The 25,473-nt window shown below is 37.6% G+C and overlaps 2 protein-coding genes and 1 long non-coding RNA gene across 3 annotated transcripts; 2 read left to right on the top strand and 1 right to left on the bottom strand.

Moving 5' to 3' along the window:
• Positions 1–9,321: 9,321 nt before the first annotated feature.
• LOC133843586 (uncharacterized) lies at positions 9,322–12,270 on the bottom strand. The gene is made up of 2 exons (XR_009894525.1): positions 10,698–12,270; positions 9,322–9,542 (listed from the first exon to the last, which is right to left on the bottom strand). It is a non-coding gene; the product is annotated as an uncharacterized LOC133843586 (long non-coding RNA).
• Positions 12,271–17,148: 4,878 nt separating this feature from the next.
• Positions 17,149–18,475, top strand: LOC133841384 (CTD nuclear envelope phosphatase 1 homolog). Its single transcript, XM_062273811.1, has 2 exons — positions 17,149–17,292; positions 17,351–18,475. Exons 1-2 carry the CDS (start codon positions 17,261–17,263, stop codon positions 18,177–18,179), a joined length of 861 nt encoding a protein of 286 aa, XP_062129795.1. The 5' UTR covers positions 17,149–17,260; the 3' UTR covers positions 18,180–18,475.
• Positions 18,476–21,397: 2,922 nt separating this feature from the next.
• LOC133841383 (probable protein phosphatase 2C T23F11.1) lies at positions 21,398–24,449 on the top strand. Its single transcript, XM_062273810.1, has 4 exons — positions 21,398–21,596; positions 22,310–22,695; positions 22,789–23,119; positions 23,220–24,449. Exons 2-4 carry the CDS (start codon positions 22,411–22,413, stop codon positions 23,675–23,677), a joined length of 1,074 nt encoding a protein of 357 aa, XP_062129794.1. The 5' UTR covers positions 21,398–21,596; positions 22,310–22,410; the 3' UTR covers positions 23,678–24,449.
• Positions 24,450–25,473: the final 1,024 nt, after the last annotated feature.

Here is a 25,473-nt window from a genome sequence, read left to right as displayed (position 1 = left end):
TTGTTGTTTTTTTTCTTTTCTTGTTTTTACTTTAGTTTAATGCTGTTGCTTTTGCTATGCTTCGTTGTGTTGGCTGGTAACGAACTTTTGGCCAAATGCATTTGGCTCTTGGGACGCTTCGCGTTGGGATGATGAAAACGTTTGCAAAGTCAGCGCTCAACTGGTTCGCCATCCGCCGCTCAAATTGGTTTTATACGCAACACACTCAGACAACACTCACTCACTGCGCTCAAGTCTGCGGAGCGCATTCAGAGACTCGTTACGATTCAATCTGCTCTGCTCCTCCTCTGCAGCCTCTTCGCAAGAAGCAAAAGAGCCAAACTCAGTTTGGGGCAATGAGTTGAGGTAGGTTGGAGAGTCTCGAATCTGCAGACTCTTCGCAGCGCTGCCAACTTGTTGTATTATTCAAAGCGCTAGTTTTGAATACAATCGAAACAAAGTTGATATAATTTGCCATACAAAGATTTATGGACTTCAACTTGGTCTGAAAGTATCTCAACTCGTTGCCAGGCAATAATAATAATAACAACAAGTTAAAAAGCTACACACAAGTGGATTCGACTGTGAGATACCCGTTACTCATATCCATTAGTTCATTTTGAAATGTACCAAATTGAAATACCGAAATTATACTGAAATATACCAAAGAATATATTCGGTACATTGATATAACAAGTGTTGTCAACAACATGTGCAGTATTATGATCAAAATATACCAAATTGATATACCGAAATTATACTAAAATATGCCGAGGAATATATTTTTTCAATGACATCAAAAATTGGCGGTATTAGAATTTAAGTATACCAAATGAATATACCAAAAAATACTGAAATATACTGAATTGTATGTTTGGTATATATAGTGTTGGTAATAAAATTAAAGCTAAGCTATAAAATTAATTTAAATATAATAAAAAAAAATATTATACAGAAAAAATACTGAAATATACTAAAATTAAAATTCTTAATAAGTACTGCAAAGTAAAAAGTATAACTCTAGCTCTTATAACTATTGCCAATAATCGTATAATATTATCAGTCAAATCTATCAATTGAATATACCGAAATATACTAAAATATACCGAAGTGTATGTTTGGTATATTAATACAACAAGTGTTGTTAATAAAAGCTAAGCTGAAATATACCAATTTATAATACTTAGAATATACTAAAATATACCAAATCTTATAATAATATAATAAATGCTTTTATAGTCTGAGAGCTACAGACGGATAAATTGACAGACAGACAAATGACTTTGGCTGCATCACGTTGGCTGTTGACACTGATGAAGAATATATGTGAAGTCGATGATTTGGAGAGGATTCCTTCTGCCAGTTATATTCACTCCCTGCCGGCACAAAAATAAGAATACCCTTCTATCCTATGGGTAACGGGTATTATAAACTCAATGCTTGCATAACAATTTCCGGTCCAGTCCACTTAGTACAATGTATTTGCATAGTTTGAATTTATATCAATAGTTATTAGTTAGTATACATATATACTATAAATTTATTACAGTAGATTTATTTATATACTCCCATAGTTAGTTTTATTTGTTTGAGTTCTTGAGTTATTCCCCCAACAATAAGCGCTGCCAAAATATTTATAGTTTTTTTTTTGTCGCTGTTCATTTTGTCGGTCTCTGTGCTAATCGGTAACAAAGTGTTGTATCCACACATAATATTTTTGAATACTCTAACAAAAGGTATTGTTAATTTGTCAACAAAAGAATTTATCTACAGCCAGTTTCAAAATTCAAGCTGCTTGAATTAAGTTCAAGTAGCAAATAGCAATTATAATAATCTGGTTGGGTTGCTGCACAAAAATGTATTTAAAATTAGAGAGTGTGTTTATTTCTTGTTCTTGTTATGTTTATCAAACTCATTAATTATCATTTCAATTTCACTTTTTTACTGTGTTATCTAAATTACTTTAATATGCCACACTTGTGTTTTTAAATGAAAGTTATTCATTATATTCAACACTTTCTAAGATTTATACATAGTAAATTATTCTAGAATTTTATGCTTTTGTTGTGCTATATGTTTTGAAATTTTGTGAAGGAATAATATTATTTCTATTCAACAAATTGTGTTTCTAAATTAAACTTATTAGATATAAATTCAAGAAACATTTGTTTAAAGTTAAAGTCAATTTTCTATAGCAAATCAGTTGAAAATTTATGCTTTTGTTAAGATATCTTTTTTTGGTTTTGGGATCATATTTTTAATATTTTGTCGTACGTTTATTATTTCAAGATTGCTAACTTCTTTATTGGTTAACTTCTTTATTGTAATTTTTAATCGTTGTTGCATCTCAAAGAATATTTTGACAGCGCTTTAAAATGTATTGAACATTAAATAAAGCTTGCTTTAATTATTCTAAATTTATATTTCATTTTATTTAAATTTTATAGAGTATTTTATTTGCCACATTCGCAAATTTAAGCAGTACTCCTTCTAGTTTTTTGTGTATTTGCTAAGCATCTGACCAGTTCTGAGCCACTTTTGTCGCATTCAACACTGGTTTAATTAACATAATTAAATATAAATGCGAGCAAAAGCGCAAAACGTCAGCAAACAAACCCCAAAACAAAGTTAAAAAAACACACGCAAATATTATAAATAAAATAAATAAATTTACATAAGAACAACTTTTGGTTTTAACAAACGAAAGAAAACAAAACAACAACAAAAAATGAGAAGAAGTTGCTGTTAAAATAAAAATAATTTTTGTGCTTGTTGATTGCCGTTAAATCGGCATCAAGTTCATCATCAAACACGTCTCTCGGGTCTGGTCTAAGACTGAATGTGAATCTGACTCTGAGTTTGACTCCGACTCTGAGTCTGGGTCTGGCCCGTAACGCCCGCTCAACTGGTTGGACATGGCTGTTGTGGTTAAAGCTGTGGCTCTGCTCATCATCTCCGATCTGGTCATTTGAATGCCAAAGGCATCGCAGCGCTTTTGCTCTTTTCACATTTGGCGTAAGCAGTTCTCTTGTTGCTGTTTTGCCACTAAAAGGCAATTTATGATGAGCGCCGTCAGTGCCAGAAATTAAAAATTTATGACCATAGATGACGGGGCGAGAAAGAGACGAAAACCGAACATGAACCGACCGCCGAGCATCATCATCGGCGGTAGTCAACGGCCCAGCGGCAAATGCGAAACTTAAATGTCAAACTAATTTAAACAAGACGCTCCATAAAAACTGGATTAATTAAGGTGCCAGCCACAGAAGCAGCATCAACATCAGCCTCAGTTGTCTATCGTGCTGACGTGTTTTGGCCAAAATGATTTGCAGCCCACGATTGATATCGTTTTGCCAAAGACAAATCCATATACAATAGTTCAGCTAATGAAGGGAACTGTCCATCGATATTGACTTCGATATTGACTTGTATCTCTGAGATACGCGCGATACATACATATGCATGATGTATGACTGATTGACCAATTGACTGATTGCCTGTTTGTTTAATTGGCTGCAGTCAATTAACATTTTGTCAGACACGGATACTTGATTTGTACTTTTGTATAATTGTGTGCCCTCTACACAATGGATTGAGCAGACAAGGTATAACAGACTGCACGATGAGGCAGCATAAAAAATATACGGCAAATAGATTAATAATCATAATAAATAAATATGCGAATCCATTCAAATTGATTGGATGTTTGCAACTTCAAGAAAGTGATACTTTAAAGTTAAGTTAAGTAATTTAACGATTTTTTAAGTCTCATTTTACTAACTGGAATTGGGGAATTAGAGAATTCCCTGGAATTTCAAGTATATGTTTAATATTATTATTCCTAATTCAGTAATATTTTCTCAAGTTGAAATAAGTAATTTACTTTCTGTTGGAAATTGCTTAGCAAAAGCAACAATGACAAATATTCTATATATAAATATCGATTAATCGATAATATCTGAACTTTTATCGACTCAAAATAAAGGGAGTCAGTTCCTAACGCCTTCCTTAGGAATTATTTAGTGTTGTTATCTGACAGCGAGTGCCAAAAATAAAGAAGAACTTAAAAAACTTAATAATCAAAATGCTTAATTATTTAATTTGCTTGTCTGGTATAATACCCAAAATGTATTATAACTATCTGTTTCAATAGTTTAATCTGAAATTGAATGAATATATTGAGATAATGGAAACAATATAAAGTGTAAGGTCTTGACATTGGAAAACATTTCAATGAAATAAAAAGTTTGTTTATTTAATTTAATTTATTTCGTTTCAAGTTTGCTTTTGTACTCTTAACTTTATCGATATTATTTCCTTCATATAAATTATCGGTATTTTTTCTTTCAATCGATATTATGCTAATAGTTTTGCCTAAATAAATAATGGTCACACTATTTCGATAGTTTTGTTGTCACAATTATATTATATGGTAAATAAAAAAAATTACATAAAGAAAAAACCATAAATCATATTTTGTAGATATTAAGTAGTGTTTTTTTCTTTATCATCTAAAAATCATATTGAAGGTAACTTTTAAACATATCACTTCACTTTAGTATTAAATTTTTTAATATATTAAAAAAATATTTTTTTATACCTTTTATGATAGACAGCTTTAGTGTCAGCTTTATTTAAGATAATAAATTCGATTTAATGTATTCTATTTTATATAAGTTTTACCTTCGAATCACTTTAAGAAAATTGCCGAAAATAAATTCTTGAAAATTTTTCCACTCACTAAGTTTTTCATACAGATCAATTTTATATTTATATCAATTCTTAAACTATAAGTAGCCAATGCAAATCTCAGCGTTTCAAACTAAATTCAGAAAAGTATTAAAAACGATTAGCGCTAAATCTATAGAGTTTAAGCCAAAGATTAGTTCTCTAACATTTATGGCGAAACCATAAAAAGTTAATTGCAGCCATATTTTTTGTTGCGAAATTTATCGCTACCAAATTTGGTAGTTAACATTTATCGATGTGATTCTAAGAATACTATTTCATAACTTAGGAAAGTAGAATTTAGAAATTTCAGGATACTAAATATCAAGTCCCGCTATCACAATTTCATTTACGTCAGTTGCCCAAAGTTGGGTTGAGTAGAAAGTTTAAAGAAATATGCGTAGGAATACAGGATATTTGACAAGTCTGGCAAGACGCATGCTGTGTTTCATTGACGCACTCTCACCTCAATGTGTGTGACATTTGCTTACATAAAAATTAATTGAAAATATTTTAATTAGCAAGTGCTTGGAACTAACGGGGCGTATGCGCAATCTCATGTCTTGTTATTACACTTATTCAATTAACTCAAGTGTCGGTCTTTGTCTCGATAGACACCTAACTTTTTTTTTTAGCGCCCGGCAAAAGGAAAGGTGTTGACCTTGTTGGACACGCACCAAGGCACACACACAGACACAAGCGTGAGTGTAACTGGGCGTTCCACTGGTTCACCTTCCGAAAATTTCCAATGCATTTGCATTTTTGGCCATTAAGCGAAGAGCCCTTCACAAGAATTGTGAGCACACAAAAAATACGAACAAAAACGAAAAAAAAAGTGAAAGCCCCGCTATAAAGCGGTTTTGGCAGCTGACAGCAACCAGTATATGGCCAGCTTATGGCCAACTCCTAAACAGATTCCTTGCCAATTCAAGTTCAAGGCCATTTGCTGGTCATTGGTATTTTTGTTGGATTTCGAATATCTTGCCATTTACTTTTGCATACTATATATCTTATTTATTTGTTGTTATCATTGTTGTTGCCGTTGTTGTTGTTGTTGCAACACTTGTGCACACAAATTATGTCTATAATTACGCGGCTGTTAATCGATTTTTAAGTTGTTGGCCGAGCTTGGAGCTCGAAGTTATACAACAACATTTTTAACACCTTGCGCACAATGGAAATGTGATTTTTATAACTGTCGCTATTGTTAGTGTTGTTGTTATTGTTGTTGCTATTATTGTTTATAGCGTTGGCATTTTGGGGCGCGCACTCGTAACTTGAACCAATTCGAAATGTATTCAACACACACACAAAAACCAAAAAAATATACTCGACTCAAGTCGATCGGAAAGTCAATAAAATATCAAGTTTTATATATATACATATATATATATGCAACAAGTATTTGAATCCGTTGCCAAGTCACACACACACATAAACATATACAAAGACGTTAAGTGCATGTTAGTATCTAGAGCATGAAATTCAACTGGCCGCCTGACTGGACTTGCGACTCGGCAGCGAGACTTGAAACAAGTGGCCAGTTGATTGGCCGAGCGAATTTGTGCCTAAAACCAATTGGCTAAACCAAATCACATTTTAGCCACGCTGCACGCCAACTCAACAGCTGATCACCCCGCATATACCCTGTAATTTATGAATGTTGTTGCATCAACCACACCCTTTGCCATACTTTGTGGCTTACGCGGTATAAAACTCGCACACACAATGCATATTTTAAACAAAAGCTGAAAGCTTCAAAAAGAAAATCGTTTTAAGTGGGTGAATTTGGCATTTTAGGTGAATGTACTTTACGTAAATATTGATCAACAATAGACAGTTAGCAATTGAAGCTCACAATTCGTACAACAACAAAATGAGATTAGATAATGTGAATGTGCACAAATTATAACGAAAGAAAAGATAATCTTTATTTTTCTATAATCATTTTAATAGGCGGTCACACTGTAAATTGAGCTTTTACAGTAGTTACCCATCGAAAAGATTTTTTCCATATCAATATTCAAACTAATCAGAATTTTTTACCTTTCTATTTTTATATGCAATAATTTTAATAAGCGGTCACACTGGTTATTGCGAAGTAGGTGGCAAATTGAGTTGTTAAATACAGTTATTGAACAGCCAGCTCTTTGTCGCATGCAATTTGGGTTCTGCCATTTTCCTTTTTTTCGATATATGTAAAAATGTGATTATCGATATCAGCAGCTCGATACCAATTAGAGTTCACACTGTTCACACTGTTTACACTGTTCACACTAAATGGAGTTGTCAAAACAGTTATCGATCAATCAGCTTTTTGTCAGCCTCTATTTCTGCTTATATTTCGATATACGAAATGTGTCTATCGATATCATTATTAAAGCTAATCAGAATTTCTTTGCCTTGTGCTGAAATTTGCAAAGCAACAACTTTTTAACTCCACCACATTAAAAAAATTGTTGTACACCTTTCAAATTCTGTCAGTGCTGTCGAGTCAACGTTGTTGTTGCTGTTGCTATTTTTGTTGCTGTTGTGCTTGTTACCAAGACTGCAAACAAGGCGAATTCATTTGATTTGCGCTGGAAAGGAAGGCAAGGCAAGGCAAGAGGCCAATTACTCAATTCGCATGCAGCGAACAATTGCAGTTTAAAGTTGAAGTTGAAATGCATTTGTGAAGTGATTGGCGCTGCCACCGCCCGAGTCTAGTGACTGCCTCCACTTGTCTTCCAACTGCCCCCCTCTACCCTCTCTTGACTACTGCGCGCCACTCAAATTACCAGACTAAGACTAATTTTGATTGTGTATGCACACTCACACTCACACACACACATACACACTCAGCACTCAAACATGTGGACACATGCAGCTCACGTGCAGACATGCATTACAACCAGAGCAAGCAGGGGCAAAGCAGGGGACATGGCAAGGTAGCAAGCAAGTAGCAAGCAGTGCAGACGCTGTCGTCACCAGCGTCGTCGCCTCGCGTTCGTTTCTTAAGTCATTCGTTTTGCCTGACACTAAACTGTTGCACTAAAGTGTTTGTGTTGTTGTTGTTGCCGCTGGTGCTGCTGCTGCTGCGGCTTGTTTGTTGTTGTTTGGCGCTTGTCGATTTCCAGCCGAGTTTGTTTTGCTTTTTTTTTTTGTTCGTCAGTTTTTTTTTGGGTATTGGGCTTTGGGTTTTGCGTTACTAGTTGGGTCAGGTTGCAGATTCGAAAGTGGGTCAATTTATTACTGCTATGCATTTTTTTTTAACTGCTGCCGCCTGCTGATGTTGCCGCTGCTGCTGCTGTTGCTGTTACCGTTTTGTCTGTTTTGCTTTTGTAGGCCATTTTTATATACGTGGGGTGGGAGGCAGCATGAAAATTAATTAACTTTAAGTTGATTATTGGTCAACAACAACAAACAAAAAATGTGGGTTAAATGTTTAGACACTGATGATGCGCTGCATCGCGCGAAAATTGCATAAGATCTCTATGTGTGTGTGTGTGTGTGTGTGTGAGTGCAGCCGGCGGCGGGCAGCTGGAAATTGGTAAATTGTAAGTTGGGTAAAATGGTAGAGTGCAGGCCATAAATACAACACAACAACAAGCCAAGTGCCTGGGCCTCTGTCTTTTTTCCATGCGCAAGCCATTAGAGAAGACATGTCTAATGCTGCTGCTGCCTGCATTGCTCTGCGGCAATCTCAATCTGTATTTGGCTAATGTTTTCGATTTGAGTTTTATGTGTGAGAAAACTCACAAAGTTTCGGGCTGGCTGGCAGACAAACAGACAACGACGCATTGGCCATTGAGCGTTTTTTATGGTTGTCGTTCGCAAATAAACCAATGCACACTGCCAGCCATCTGTGGGAGTTGCTTCAGCAGTGCCTCTAGCCTCTCTTTTGTGCAATTTGTATGACTCGCATGGCTCATTCATCTTCCGATCGGCCATAAAGCTACCGTGAAATTAGCAAAAAGAAATAAAATTGTAGCCCAAAAAAAATCACAAGCATTCACAGCAGTTTAGACTGCTTGCAAGCCGTGTTCATGACAAGCAGTGCTATGATCATTGTCATAGCAGCGAGCAATTAGTGACAATCACAAGCAGTGTTCACATTTCCATCGAGTTGGCAGCTCTATTTATTTAAAAATCCACACTGCTTGGCACTGCTTGAGGTGTGCTCTCAAAGCTAACTGCTATAACACGCAGTTGTATGCAGTTTATTTAAATTTGATTTAATTCTACAGTCGTTTTATATCGTTTGTTTTTCCTATAAAGGAATAGCAGAGCAAGCACATTGATTATAATTAGAACTTCATCATGACATAAGCCCTGGCCAATATTAATAGAATATCACGTTCAGTGGTTTCAAGTGTAAAGTCCGACGGCCTTTCAACAATTCAAAAAAGATCGATTCGAATTGCAAACGTCAACTTGATTTAGTGTTAACCACCATATGCACACATTCTACGCGTATCTATTGTCAAATGTGTTTGCTATCTACATACAACGTGCCGTATCCGACTTCAAGCACTATCGATACGACAATTATAATTATGTGGTAATTCGATGCTCTAGCTGAGCTCAACTTGAAAAATTACTTATATTGCCCACAATAATACTCAAAAATCAATAAAATAGCAATATCATCAGATATATTGAAAAGAAAACAGTTTTTATTGAAATATAGTTTTAATATAAACAAACAAATAGAACGTAAAATTGATGGGATGTGTATATCACCATGTGTGTGCAACTGTTTACAGTTACGATAATCACAAGCATACGAATCCGATTCCGATTCCAATGCCCGACGGCTGCTGCTCCCGAAGCGTGTTCACAATTTTGACAGTTGGCTGTGAATAAGAAAATAAAAGACAAGATTATGGCATTCGCCATGTTTGATATGCACACACATACGCATGCAATCATATAAACATACACACATGAACAGAATATGTGTTTATTTTTGCTGTTCTTTATCAATGTGTGAGCGTGCTTATCCATATTTTTTACTCTATCTTTCTTTCTTTCTTTCTCTTGTGTGCCGCTGAATTGCCTCCTCGCTACACCTAACCTCTCATAGGCTATGTCTGATAATAAAATGCAAAGATGCACAGACAAAGCCTAGTAGAGGCTAGATTTATAAGGAAATATACATAATATGCACATAATATATGACACGCCCACTTATTCAAGCAAATTCCAAAAATCCAAATCCAGGGCTGCGCAATAGCATTTTTTTCCAGTGCGCCAGTCGCTTTCTATGCGCTTTAATTTATTTAGTTACTTTTGCCGTTTGTTTCGTGCTTTGCGTACTCATCATGTTTTTTTTATATACATTGTATATTTTTCTTTTGAAAAAAAGAAATGACACGGGCCAATGAGCTATTTTCACTCTTCGCAAATAAAGTAACTTTCACTTTTCTCGCGTTTTCGTCAAATAACGACGAATTAATTGCAATGGCAAATCGTAAATCGCTAAATTCAACAAACGACCAAAAAATGCGAGTAGTGAACATGCGAATCAACCGACGGCCAATGCGCGAATGAAGGAAGAGAGCGTGAAAGAGCAATAAAGTCGCGCCCCGTCGCAAAATAGAACAGCAACAGCAGCGATAAATTCATATGAGCAACAAACATATGCACATACACACATGCATACATAGACATAAGTAGTTATGCAGCCTGTTGCTGTGTGTGAGTGCATTTTAAAGTTCAAGTTCAAAGCGACGACGATTTTTGCGGCTACGGCCTCAGATGCGGCGTATTAGAATTTCTGCTCTCTTGCTTTGATGTTTGCTCTCCAAATTATATGCTCACATTCGAACGCACACCCACACTAACGCCCTGACAAAGTGCACGTACACGCAAGTCAATCGTTCTTCGTGCTCGTGTTCGTTGATAGTCGTTGGCGCCGTCGTGTAATCGACTAGAGTCGCTTTCTATTTTGGAGCTTGCCGGCCACGAAGTTTGTCGCCTCGCTCTCTCAGTTTGGCAACGGCGCTCACCTTGTATGATTTACCTACACACATACATACACATGTACATGTCATAGACAAAACTAACGCTAGTTTCTCTCAGTTTTGTAGCTGTAGTGTTGTAGTTGTTGCGGCTGCGTCGATGTTTTTGTTACGGCAGAAGTAATCCATGTCAGTAGAACACGAACACTTTCGATTTTTTTTTTTTGCTTTGCTTTGCTATTTTGATGTTGGCGCGCGTCGCGTGGCGTCGGTGAGGCGTGCGCTTAGTTTATGTGTATATAAAATTTCTCTTTTATTGTGCTCGTTAACGTTATCAATGGTTTTTTAATTGAAGGAATATTTTTGCTTTTGTTCTTATTTCTTTCACTTGCTTTTTTTGGGGCGTCGCCTTTTTCACAAGAATTTAGTTATGCACTTAATTTTGTTTTCATAGATCTATCAACTCTCGACAACTCCTGAAGATCTTGACACTCGCACAGTTTTGGTTTTAATAAACTCGAGTATGAAGCGAGTTTAAGCTTTTATACTCTCCGGCAGCGACGTCGTCGTCCAATAGCGATGGCGACGCACGCAGCGTTGCAGAAAAAAACAACAACGTTGAATTCTGCATACACATACACACACATTCATATGTGCGTGCGTGTGATGTTGTCAATGTGTGCGTGATCGCCGTTGCTTTCGTCTGCTTCATTATTTTGTTGACTTTTTATATTCGAATTCTTGGCCAGCGAAATATGTATGTGTATGTGTATTGTACATACATGCAGAAACGAAACGACAACGGAATGAACATTTTGCATCTTTCGATCGTCGTTTATATTGGCAATGGCGATGGCTCTGCCAGCGTCGACGTTGTGGCTGCGGCTGCTGCTGCTTCTGCTGCACATACACACACAAACACATACACATTCATATGAATATGAGTTACTTGAGCATCATTTTGTTTTGTATTTCGGTTGCCGTTTTTTGCCTCGTCTTTATTCGGCCAATTTACTTTGCTTCTTTTTTAGGCGATTTCACACACACACACACATATACAGACATATCTGTTCTGTTTCTGCAGCCTGCGCCGCCCACTCTCCGAGCCATAAGCCCCTTGTGCCAGACGTGTCGCTGTGGTTGTCGCTTTTGCTGCTCCGTTGCTGCTGTTGCTCTCTTTCTTCGCTCTCTTTTTCACTTGCTGTTTTAAGCCCCGGCTTGATCTGCTATGCTGTTCCTTCCACTGCTGTCGTTGTTGTTGTTCTTGTTTGCTGGCTTGCATGTCAATGTATGGGTGTTGGTTGTCTGCCTTTTATTTCTGAGGGCGCAAATTAAGTTCGAGTCATTAAACCGGTCAGTTAAAGTAATGCAGCATCTGAAACTTAAGTGAAATGCTTGCTGTTCATCAAGGAATAAACAAATTTCTTGCTGTTCTGCTGTCTTGTGGTTTATTAAAGCGTTTTGCAACTGTCTCAAAGCTATTGACCGACTTTGTATGGCATGTAACCTGAGCATAATGCAATGAAACTTAATGCGCTTTTCGTGCATCCAAACAGAGGCGCCAGGTGACAGATGACAACAGCAGTGCAAGTCACCGCAGAGAGAAGGAGCGAGAGAAAGATAGAGATAGGATGACAGAGAGCACATATAACTTTTGCTGTAAAATTTACATACATACATACATATATATGTACGTTGTAATAGTGAAAGCATTGAGTCATTTTCAACACTATCGAGCTATTTGATTTTATACTCGATACTATCGAGTCAATAGTGCTGAAAATCAAATGATATTCCGTCACTCCAAATGAAATTGAGCTATGAATAAGATAATTCAAAATTCGAATTATGCAAATAAAGAACATGCGTTCAACAAGCAGAATTTTAATGAACAAAATGGGGTATTTTATGACATGAAATTATTTGTTGAAACTATCAATATTTTGAAACGTTATGTAAATACATACATAACTAACGAAGTTTTTGCCTTTCTGCTTTGCAATTCATTCTCCTTGAGTTAATGCTGAAACTGAAATACATAGTATGTAAATCAATCATAATCACATATAATTTATAATACATCGAATTTGTTAACTAATACAATGTTCATTTGACAATAGAATAACAAAACGTAAACTTGATAAATCAATTTGAACTCTACATTAGCGCATGCATATGCATGTGTGAGTGATTGTGTGTGTGTGTGTGTACACGCGCTGCTTTTGATTATTTGCTATGCAAGTATGAATGTGTGTGTGTCAGTTCTCGTTTCTTTTTATTTTTTGTATGCGATCGAATGCAATGAACTCAACAACGACTTTGCGCTTGTTTGTTTAAAAATAAAAATAAAATACAAATTTACAGAAAAAATACACTACAAAAATAAAAACAAGAATCAACAAACAAAAGGAATTCTTTGTTTATGGCGAGTCCCAACCTGTGTGTGTAGAGTTTCCATTGCGTCGCTTGCTGTTGTTGTTGTTGACTCTTCAATTGGGGCGCAAATTGCAAAAACCACAATGAAAAAAAACCAAAAACAAAATTACAGCCCAAAAACCAAAGAGGGAGAGAGCGAGAAGGAGAGAGCATCAGTTTTTTTTTGGGTGAAGTGTTTGAGTATTGAGTTCATTGGCTCCATGTAGAATTTATTTATCAGTTGAAATATTTTGCTAACAAATTGCAGTCAATGACATTGCTCTCCCCATACACACAAACACACACACACACACGCACACAAGAATTTAGCAGCGCTGCAGCGGATGTGCTGCGACAGTGCGCGTGGGCAGCAGGGAGAGCAAGAGACAGAGCAAAGAGTGGACAACACATACAACAACAGGTCACGCAAGCGTGCTAAAGTTTATTCATCTCACCCCAAAATGCGCAGCAGCTTCCAAAATATCGACGCAAAGTCTGAATTTGAGGAGAAATCAATGAGGGAGACGCGAGAGAAAGAGAAGGGAAGAAGAACTCCGGCTTCAACTGCACACACTCAAAAAGCTCACAACAACAATAAGAACAGCGGCAACGAGCTTTTGGCTGAGAACGTGTGGGCAGAAGAGATAACGACGCAGGAGGCAGGAGAAACTGTCTACGACAGCAGCAGAGGCAGCAGCAGCAGCAGCAACAATAGTAACAACAACTGCCAGCAAAATTGTTTAATTATAAATGTTGTAGAAAAGCAAAACAGTCAAGAAAAAAATAAGCAAAATAAAAGCAGCAAGAGCGCGAGAGTGAGAGCGAGATAGTGATAGCGTGGAGAGTGCGAGATGGAGATAAGTTTTTGTTGAAGGACACACACGGTCTTTAAAAGTGAGTAATGCACTGGAGGTTGTTGACTCTGTCTCTGGCGATTGTTGTTGTTGTTTTTGTCTGTCTTATTTTTTGTTGTATTATTTTTGCGATTTGCACTGGGTATAAACACACGCACACACACACATACATAGTATGTGCATGTGTGCGCCTGTGAATATGTGTGTAGAATCTTTTGTTATGCGTTTTTATTTTTTGGCGTTGTCGTTGTTTGATTGCTGCCTTGTCTCTCGTTAGCTCTCTCTCTCTCTCTCTCTCTCTGTCTCTCTCTTTCTTTCCTTCGTTGCCTGTGTATGCGTGCGCAAAGTCAAAGTGATTAAACTTTATGCGCAATTTATTTTGCATTCACATTCACCACAGCAACAACAATTGGCAAAAAAAAAGCAAAATTATTGTTTAATGTTAATTCAACGCGAACAAAATGACAAAAATAGCTGTAACAGGTTCGGGCTCACGACACGTATACGTAATTTTATGAGTCGAAATAGTTAAGGGGGCAATTGCATTTGACATTTCACCAAATTGAGAATATACATACATATGTACATATCTACATATATCTGCCAGCATATTATGTCGCTTTCGATGCGATTGCTTCAACATAACCTCGAACAGTCATTAAATACACAAGTTTCTTTTTATTTGATAATTATCAAGGCCCGACCAATGGAATTTCCAAAAAAAAGAAACAACAATAAAAATATACTCTAGGGGTCATGGTATTAACCCACAGTGAGCCAAATGACACAAGAGCAAAGAATTCGCATGCTTTCCGGTTAACGTTGTTGCAGTGGCAGTTGCAGCAGCCGCACGAGACAGCAACATGTGCCACAAAATGCGGGTGTTAAATGCTGCAAGCGATTCCTTCTCTGTCTCTGACTCTGAGTCTCAACTGACTCACTGTCGCATTTTTAGCAAGGGATGCGGTTTGCGCTACAAATTGACACCCAGCAGACGCCAGTCGCCAAACAAATTCATATAGATGCTATATACGACTCTACAGTGAACTCTCTCCATTGACAAACTTAGAATTTTTTGTTATATTAAGAATTTTTAAAATAATCGAAAATTCTCCATATCAATTTTGCCATTAATATCTTTTAAATTTAAGCTTTCAATCAGTTCGAATTGTATTTTTACTATTTCAATTCACATTAAAAATGATGATAACAGAATTTCGCTTTTCTCGTATGCTTTTTTTTTGTTTTATTCAATAAACTATATAGACACGATCATCAAGAAAAGAAATAAATTAAATTTATTCATAGATAAACAAAAGAAACTAACTAGGATCATGTTTGTTTTGTTTACGTTTTTAATTTTATTTAATCAATAAAGAAAATCAGGAATTACCAAAAAAGTTTGGTTATTATTTGATCTCATTAGAATCACAATATTAAAAGGCAATATATTCATTTTTATAAACGCTACCATAAAATAAATTTCCTAAGACCAGTTTTTAAAACCGGCAAAAATGAATAAACAAAAATATATAAATGTAAAATAATTAAAACGAATGAAATGCAGAAAATAAATCAAATAAGTAAAGCAAACAAAATATAAAAAATAGAAGCTTGGTAACAAGCTTGGTTTATTCAAGGCATTTAATAGAAATTCACATTTTTAGGAATTCCCCTGGTCATAATGTACTTGTAAAAATAAAAAACAACTTTAAGACAAAAGAGAAAAAGAAATAATATGTATTAGTTTGACAATTGAAGTCGAGTCTTTTATATTTAAATCATTTTAGTTTTTGAGGTCAGACTGTAGGCGTTATATCGGGGCATATATACTTTGTATAGGAACAGATGCGCACAATATGGTGCATTAATTTCAGCTCCTGCCGGACGAAGCCAAAACCAGGGACACAATTGTGTGTTTGTTGTATTTGTTGCATTTGTTGCTGGCGTTGTTAATCGTCTTGACAGGCAACCGCATCGTGCGTGCTGCTCTCCAAGGCCAGTGCAATATTTTACACTGTAACGTCGCTTCGTCGTCAGTCGTCGGCGGCCACTTCCGTCAGCTCCGTCTCTGTCTCCGTCTCGCTGGCAACACCAACGCCACAGCACCGCTTTCCCCCCTGCTTCCTTCCACGGTGCGTCATCTCTGCGATAGCTTCGCAGGCGGAGCAGGAGGTGAATCAGCAACGTTGTGAACGGGAATGGAATCGTTTGTATTTCGCTTTTTAGCTGGCGCTGCACATTTCATGGCTGGCGTTTCATTTTTCGCCTTGACGATCACATTTACTATATGCTTATACATATATATATATATATATGTTTCTTTCCATTGTCATTGTCCCCACAACACACACGCCCACACACACACACACACTGAGAGCAAGGCGGGGGAATTCAAAAGCTGGCAAAAAAAAACTACTCATTTCATTATAAGTATGTAATTATGGGACCTGATCGATTCACACTGATTTACGCTCGTTTTAGGATTAAGTATTATATGCGTTTCATTAATAATAAGCTCCAGTTACTCCATCAGTAAAAGAAGAACAAGAGAAAGATGATGGAAAGAGATTCAAGGCTGTGCTGTTCATTAATAATACTTAATATTTTTACAGGAGGATACATAAGTTGTCATATTGCATTATTTTATTATACAAATCAAATCTCATTTCCAAATTAAAGATAAAGAAAAAATGAATAAAGATATAAATAACATACGTACTTTCTTAAATTTAAATATAAAAAATATCTAAATGTGTACATAAACATTTTCCATTATTTATACCTAAAACATCAAGACATCATAACATGAAATAAATATTAAATAGATTAATGTTTTCTGTTTTTTATGAATACAAACATATTTTCTGAAATGAAGGAAAAAATAAATAAATAAATGCAAAAGTACTTTTCCTTATTTCCGCAGCAATCGTTTTAATCTGAAAATGCAAATTTAGAATAAAAATATTGATTTAAGATTGTTTCACCCTAAAAATCTTCTGTTAAGATTGTTCATTTGAAGATCAAAAAAATTTTAAATCAAGATTTTTTTAATTTAGATTTTTTTCTCTTTGTGTGTATACTTTTAAACATCACACACTTTTCATATAATTAAAAAATAACAAAAAATGATCATTTGCACAATATTAAGTTAAAATCGTTCCAAAAACTGAATTCGAAAATAAAAAATCTATCATATACTCAAAAAACAGAGTTACCTTTTATAACAATGTAAAATTTGAGAACATTTTGAATAAAGTATTTGTATAACAATCAGAGGTATCCCCAAGTTTGTTTGATAGCCTCGATAGAAATAAAATAATCCCTTACTTTTAGTAAAATATGGTATATAAGGAAGACTTTTTCGTGAAGCAGTAAGTATTTATTATTTTATCCATTCATTTTTGAATTCTAGTAAAGTGATTTTCTCAGTTTCTATGCGCTGACAACACTGGCAATTTTATTTGCTACGCTTCTGTTGTTGTTGCCGAACCTACGCAATAAAATACAAATGAAGCTGGGCACAATGCACAACAAGTTGATCAACTATACGCCAGTTAACTATACAGATTATTTGTCGCCCGTCTCCAGGCGGAGATTAAAGCTAGTAAGCCGCAAAACTCTGGTACTCGATATGGATGACACATTGATCAAGTCGCATTTCCATTACCAAAAAGAACCCTGGAGAAATAGGACGCGCAAGAATAAGTCTATCAAGCCAGATTTTAGTTTCTATATACGGAACAAAGATGTCTTCGTCTCTGTGTTTAAGCGACCGCATTTGGATTACTTTCTGGACTGCGTTTCCAAGTGGTACAATGTAATGATCTTCACCGCGGCCACCGAGATTTATGCATCCGAAGTGCTCGATCGCTTGGAGACTAATCGCAAGTTTTTCCAGCGTCGGTTCTATCGACAGCATTGCATCGAAATCAGCGGCATTCTGGCCAAACTTGTGTCGGTTTGCGATGATGATCCTGCCAATGTTGTGCTCCTAGACGATTGCCACTTGGCCAATCAATTCAATGCGGGCAATGCGGTGCAGATAAAACGATATAAAATCGGAACCCAGGATGAGGAACTACTCGCAATGCTGCCCTTGCTCGATGCGTTGCGTTTTACGTCCGATGTTCGTTCGGTGCTGGGACGAGTCACCAAGAGGTGTGACTGTCTAACAACAGCCTTGGCCTCGATGACCCCTCGAGCATTACATCGCCAGAGATATAGAGGACGTAACTGCGACTGGCCCATTGAGTGTTGAGTCATGGTGTTGGCTTAGTCACGTCCAAGTGGGCAAGTGAATCAGCCCCTAGTTGCTTTATCAGCAACTAGAGTGCTGCTGTTTTATCAGAGGTGGTCAAAAATGTGGCTGAAACTGAAAACCCGGCTGTGTGAAATGTGTATTTCTCTTGCTAAGCTACTTTGGGTGCGGCAATTAAGTCACCACAAACGGCAGCGGCGGTGGCGGGAGGTGGAGCGGCACCATTTCCAGTGAAGATCATTATTGTCTCGCCGCGGATGTTGTGAATGCTGCAGCAGCCAAAAAAGAAACAACAACAACAGAAAAGAGCTAAAGAGCCGCAGAAACAAGTTAATGAACCCGTTGCCCGCGTCGCGGATCCTTGAACTCCCAGCGAGTTGTCCAACTAGTTTGGGACGCGTCTGCAGTCGGAGGCAGAAGCCAGAAGCAGAACGAGGGAGAACCAGAACCAAATCTGTGGCATGAATTCTGTGGAAATGATCGAAATTTCATTTCAAGCTCCACACACAAAATTGAGTTCAACAGCATTCCGGTTGCCGGTTGCCAAGTCTCCCGGTCTTCAGTCTACAGTCTGCTGCTCCTCCTCCTCTGACCAGCCCCCACACCGTCTGCTGGTCTGTGATCAAGTTGGGACCGAGGCTTAGAAGAGAGCTTGCCTTCTGCTGCTGTGGCTGCTGCTGCTGCTGTTCTGTTTTGCTCGCTGTTTTGTTGGGTTAACTTTCCATTATCCTTGAGGCTCAAGTCAATGCCCTCGTCTCGCATTACACAATTGCAGGCGGGCGGCAGTGGCAGCAACAGCAGGAACTGCGTGTGCATCTCGAGTTCGCCGCTGGCCGCTTATTCCCCCTCTCCACCTCGTTGCCCCCTTTTTACGGTGGTTCGCTCAAGTTACACAGAACTCCAGTGGCCTACTTCCACTTGAATGGAACAAATGGGAATATGGGAATGGGATGCGATGCGTTTACGTTTACGTTGTGGGCATGGGAATGGGAATGGGAAATGGAATGGGATGGGATGGGAATGGCCCGCCCGTCCGCTTGGAACAAAAGCTTTTGTCAGGCCAGTAAGGCAACCCCAACCCATCAACAATCAGCAAAAGCGATCCTGTGGCCAGCGCGACAAAGACAAAGAAACTCATTTTGTCGCATGCAAAAATTAATACAAAACAAATGCGAACGAGAGAGCGAACACACACATACTCGTACATACAATTGCAAACACACTCTCGCACTCTCACACCAACACAAGCGCATATAATTTTATTTTTATAACTGACCTCGAACTTTTGTGCAATGTGATTGAACTGCGGCTTTCTGCTTCAGCTTCTGCTGCTGCTGCTGCTGCGATATCTGTGAGCTTGAGCCACGTTCCCCACTCCCCGATCGCTGCCCTTTCCCCGCAAACATTTGCATGCAGACTGCATGCGAAACGGTCGGAAAGTGGCAGCGATAATGTCGCCGCTGAGCTTGGGATCAGAATCGACATCAGAATCGGAATCGGGATCTGGATGCGTTGACAAACAATATGGAAATTTCGCACTGCCAGAGGGGGAGAGTTCCAGAAGTCCAAATGGTAATCATCATCGCGATGATGATGATGATGATGACGTCGAGTGCAGCAACGACAACGTTAAATGCATAATAAATGCGGTTTTCAAGTAGTTTGGAAAAATAAAATGCGTGCGGCGACTCAAATGCACTTTCAATGAGCTAAAACAAAAAAAAAGTACGTTAAAACAAAACAGCAGCAGAGTGATAAGAGGAGGGAGAGGGAGGCAACTGTGGGAAGTGCAATGCGCGTTAGCTGCAGGCGTTTGTCGGCCACGCCCATCTCATGAAATTCATTGACTTTTGTAACGCATTCAATGCTGACGTTGATAAAAGTGACCAAGAACGTACTGAATGTGTGAGTGAGAGATAGCGACGTGCAGTACAGTTCTTTATCAGGAATACTTTGTTGGGTGCTTGGAGCTAAAGTCTCTGCTGCTGTACAAATATTTAATTCGTCTCTTTTTTTTTGGGCAAACCGAAAATCGAAAAAAGTAAAATACAAAACAGACTTAGAGAGACGAAAGCAGAAAGCAGCGCAACAGAGGCGCAGTTAGCAAGCGAGAGGGATGACCAGCATTTACTTGAAACAGTATTTGTTTCACAAATTCAAATGGAACACTGAATGTTACTCAACAGTATAACTCTAATGAGTATAGCAATAAGCTTTCGGTGGTGTTCCCCTCTCACCGAGTGACGTGCGCCCCTGACCATCAGCAACAAACCAAACACAGCGCGCAGAGCACGAAAAAATGTTTAGCTGACGTCATTTGTCCTTGAATTCGTGTATTTGCCGCAAAACAAAACTCGCAAAATTCAATGCACTTGGCAGCGACGACGGCGGCAGCAGCAGCCCCCAAAAAAATAATACAACAACACAATAAGATAAAGTGCTGGAGCGAGAGAGTTGAGAGAGTGAAAGCGGCAGCAAAGCACAGTTGAAACAGAAGCTGTATTTTCAGTGTGTGTATGTTGTGTGCTTACAAACACATCTAAACATTTTTATTTTGTGACTAGCACATCTAATTATGAGTATCAAATACTTGTATGACCAGAACAAGATATTAATAAATAAATGTTTTATAAATAACAACTGCGAATAAATCATAAAATATATGGTACACTTAAGATAATAGTAAAATGTCAAACAGAAAACAAATACTTGACGAATTGAGGTATTCAATTTAAAGCACATTTTAATTAAAATTTAACGATTTGACAAACCGGAGATTTTAAGCTTAACGATCATTTAAATGCGAGCAATTGAACTCAATGGTAATTTAAATACATGACAACTCTTAAATGAAATTTGTTAGGAACACGTTTTCGAATCAACTTGAAGATGTTTTTAAATTTAACGGTCGCACAAAGCTTACCACTGGTTTTAAGTTCATTGCTACGACACTACAACGCGATAAATATCGATAGCAAGAAAAGATGTTGAGAAAACACTTCTTATTTAACTTTTAATAATCAATGCTCTTTGGCAATTAATATTCAAAATAGAAATATAATAATTTGTGATTCAAATTCAAAGTATATGTGAGGCACGCTTCGCACAAGCGATAGTTCTATGTAGGCATGCATTTTTTGGTCTTATCGATAACGATAATTGCAATTATTAAACATTTTGTATAAAAGATTTAATTTAAGCAAAACAGCAACTGGAACGCGTAGATCAGAACACGTGCCGCATTTTAAGAGGCAACAAACAAGCGCCAGGAAACAAAACAAACCCAGGAAGAACGTGACCAAAGCAACTGCAATACCGTGTATTTGTGTTTTTGTGCAAAACCCAGGGAAGAAAAACGGAAAACACAACGAGCAAAAAGTTATTAATGTACTGTTGGAGCAGCGTCAGCGTCGCCAGGTAGGTTTAACAACCACTTAATGACTGAGAGGCCCAGTTTCATTGTTATAAAGCGTTTTCTATTCTAGTATTTTACGCAACTTCTAGGCTCTCGTTGTTTATATCTCACACAATATTTAGTCACCTCAAGTGTGTCAGCAGCAAGCAGCTAATTGCGGTGCTCTGAATAACAAATTCGTATGTAAATTGCATATTTTTTATCGCAATATTTTAAGTTTGAAGCAGTCGCAGTCATCACAAGACACTGGGGCAGCGTCTTATCAGCGAATTTATCTGGTTTTCGTGTTTTTGCTGTTGCCTCGCTCGCTCTTTGGCCTTTGCCCAACTCCAAAAATCGAAATCAATTTATAATCGCAAGCTGTTGAAATATACAAAAAACGAAGGAATGACACATCTTTGCTGTTTATATATTATAAACAGTGTGAAATGTGTTTGGAATTTTATATACAAGGATTCGGATTCTTTCGAGAGCAATTTGTAATCAGCACGTTTATTTGCTTTAAGCTTATGCGGGTCATATCATTAATTTTGATATAATAATCTCAGTACAAAAACACACACACACACGTGCAGAAGTTTATCTACTTACACACACGCACACCCGCAGATTTTAGTGTAGTATATATCATCATCAGTTATATATTTTTTATACTATCGCTTTCGTAATTAACAATCTACTCAACTCTCTACTTTACTTTATACTATATTCGCAGATAAAGATACTTGAAGCGTATAACTGATAACCACCAACCCCTGGAACGCCCCGCCACAAAAAGCAACAACATCAGTTAGTCAGGGAGCCAGCAGAGTTAAGATGGGACAAACGTTGTCGGAGCCGGTGACAGCAAAAGAATCATCATATTGTCGCAATGATCAATATCGTGTCGGCAGCAGTTGCATGCAAGGATGGCGCATCAATATGGAGGATTCACACACACACATCTTATCGCTGCCCGGTGATCCGGGCACAGCGTTCTTTGCCGTCTATGATGGCCATGGCGGAGCCACAGTGGCCCAATATGCGGGCAAGCATTTACATAAATTTGTTATAAAGCGACCCGAATATAATACCAACGACATTGCCAAGGCCCTCAAACAGGTGAGTAATGATCATGATGATTATTCCAAGATTTCGTAATATTACTCATACGTAACGTCATCCCCATTGCACCAACACACACGCACACCACAGGCATTTCTCGATATCGATTATGAAATGCAACATAACGAACCGTGTGGCGAACAAATGGCCGGTTCAACGGCCGTCGTTGTGCTCGTCAAGGATAATATGCTTTATTGTGCCAATGCTGGCGATTCGCGTGCCATTGCCAGCATAAATGGCCAGCTGGAAACACTCTCCGTGGACCACAAGCCCAACAACGAGGCGGAATCGAAGCGCATCATTGAGGGCGGTGGCTGGGTGGAATTCAATCGTGTTAATGGCAATCTTGCCCTCTCCCGTGCACTTGGTGACTTTGTGTTTAAGCGCGCGAACAAAAAGCCGGAAGACCAAATAGTCACAGGTAAGAATGAAGAACAAAAGACCACATTTCATTAGCGATGGCAAATTGCAGTCGCACTCATTGTTCTTACATTAACACCTTTCTTTTTTGTTGTTGTCAGCCTACCCGGATGTGGAGACACGCCAAGTGCAACAGGATTGGGAATTCATTGTGCTCGCCTGCGATGGCATTTGGGATGTCATGAGCAATGAGGAAGTGCTGCAATTCTGTCGCACACGCATTGGCCTCGGCATGCAGCCAGAGGAGATCTGTGAAGAGCTGATGAATCATTGCCTGGCGCCCGATTGCCAAATGGGTGGTTTGGGTGGCGATAATATGACTGTCGTTTTGGTTTGCCTGCTGCACGATAAGCCCTACAGTGATTTGGTGCAACGTTGTGCGGGCACGAGTCAACAGCAACAACAACAACAACAGTCTTCGCATGCTCCAGATACGGAAACCGAAACAGAGACAACAGCAGCTCCAGCAACACCAACACCAGCAGTAGAAACAACAACAGAAGCAGCGTCCGCTGATACGGATACCAATAAAAGTGATGCGCCTGCCATGGAACTGTAAAACAAATCAAGCAAATAAATCCTGTGCCGATTAGAGTAGCAAATGTGGAACCGGAAATGAAATTCGCTGCTGGCAGCACACACACATACACACACACACAACAACACTACCACATGTCCCGTTCCCGAATGCAATTCCTTTTTGATATTGATTTCAATATACGCAATTTGTTATTGTCCCTAAAAACTGTATTCTTTGTATGCTGAAATCGTGAAATTCGGAACGCCATTCAAAATGTGAATCATGTGTACTTAACGTGCCTGTATTTTTCGGTTAACTTTAACACACACATACACACACTCGTACAATCCTTACCAATTTGTTAACTAGCTCCTCCATACCGCGATAGGGCTTATCAATATTCTTTGTTGTGAGCAAAAAAAAAAGAAAGAAAGAAAGAAAAAAATTGTATTAAACGTTTAGTATTTATGTACCTATATATATTTTGACCTTTTAAGCATTTTGGGATTGGTCTTTTAAATTTTAGAAACTAAAAACAAAACACAATTCGATGATAGTAAGAGCTGAAATTGTATTTGTAATTATAATTAATATTAATAAAAAGTAAACAATGTTTTTGTAGTACCCACAAGAAATCGTATCGCTAAAAACAAAGAATAATAGTAATTCCAGAAAAATATAAACTTAAAAAGTATACGGTTTTAACTACGGGTTTATCGATCCAAAGTAGTCATGCTAGAGGCCTTTTTACATCGCAATAATATATATATATAATATGATAAAATGAGATTTCAAATACACACACACAAAACCAAAAGGTTTCCATTTATTTGGGATCGGGATATTTAATAGATAAATGTTCTTTTCGTTTTTATACCCTTTATCCATAGGGTCGAAGACTATTGTAACTTTATGCCTCCAGGATATGTATGAAACAGGAAGAAGAAGGCATCTCCGACCCTATAAAGTATATATATTATTGATCAGCGTCAACAGTCGAAACGATATAGCCATGTTCTTATGAACACATAGATCTCAGAGATTATAAGAGATAGAGCTATAATAATTTCGACATCACTTGTTATGTTTGCTCGCTTCTTTCAAATGTTTGCCACACCCTCTTCCGTTCCCGCAAAGAAAAAAAAACGAATAAGCGAAATTTTGAAACTAGAGTCACGATTTTAGAAAATTTGGTTGCACACAGTTAGAAATTTTTTAACTGTAGTATATTTTGAATGTAGTACTATATCAATATACCAAATATAGCCGTCAGTATATTTTTTAGTTCTATTCTTATTAGTTGAATATATTTTAAAATTTACATCGCACTGTTAAGCTTTCATTCACAATGGCTACCGGGTATCTCACAATCGAGCACACTCGATTGTAGCTTTCTTACTGGTTTTCTTTTACCACCATCCTAGAAATTGTAGAAATTATTTAATACTTTTGTATGGGCAAAACTCCAAAAACTCTCTACTACTATATCAATATACCAAATATAGCCGTCAGTATATTTTTAGTACTATTCATATTATTTAAATATTAATACCGCCCTGTTTAGCTTTTATTCACAATGGGTACCGGGTATCTTACAGTCGAGCACACTCGATTGTAGATTTCTTACTGGTTGTCTTTTACCCCCATCCTAGAAGCAAGATGTGTTGTTGGGATGTTGTGTACAGCATTTGCTGGTTAAATGTTTTATTGGTTGACATGTCATAATCAATTTTCGTTTTATCGCTTCGATTCGATTCGATTCCATCATCACCATCTTTCTTTCTTCGGCTAACTACATTTAATCTACATATGCGCAAAATTTTGTTTTTTTTTTG

The sequence above is a fragment of the Drosophila sulfurigaster genome, chromosome 3 (assembly GCF_023558435.1).
Source record: "Drosophila sulfurigaster albostrigata strain 15112-1811.04 chromosome 3, ASM2355843v2, whole genome shotgun sequence".
Classification (NCBI taxonomy): domain Eukaryota; kingdom Metazoa; phylum Arthropoda; class Insecta; order Diptera; family Drosophilidae; genus Drosophila; species Drosophila sulfurigaster.
Note: the sequence above shows the minus strand (reverse complement) of the source record. Positions and strands in the feature narration are given on the sequence as shown.

What these genes read in the sequence shown, in the direction of transcription:
- LOC133841383 (XM_062273810.1), top strand. Translation starts at nt 22,411, where the DNA reads ATGGGACAAACGTTGTCGGAGCCGGTGACAGCAAAAGAATCATCATAT. An exon ending in TTGCCAAGGCCCTCAAACAG is followed by an intron (nt 22,696 to 22,788) that starts GTGAGTAATGAT and finishes CGCACACCACAG; the next exon opens with GCATTTCTCGATATCGATTA. An exon ending in GGAAGACCAAATAGTCACAG is followed by an intron (nt 23,120 to 23,219) that starts GTAAGAATGAAG and finishes TGTTGTTGTCAG; the next exon opens with CCTACCCGGATGTGGAGACA.
- LOC133841384 (XM_062273811.1), top strand. Translation starts at nt 17,261, where the DNA reads ATGGTATATAAGGAAGACTTTTTCGTGAAGCA. An exon ending in GAAGACTTTTTCGTGAAGCA is followed by an intron (nt 17,293 to 17,350) that starts GTAAGTATTTAT and finishes TGATTTTCTCAG; the next exon opens with TTTCTATGCGCTGACAACAC.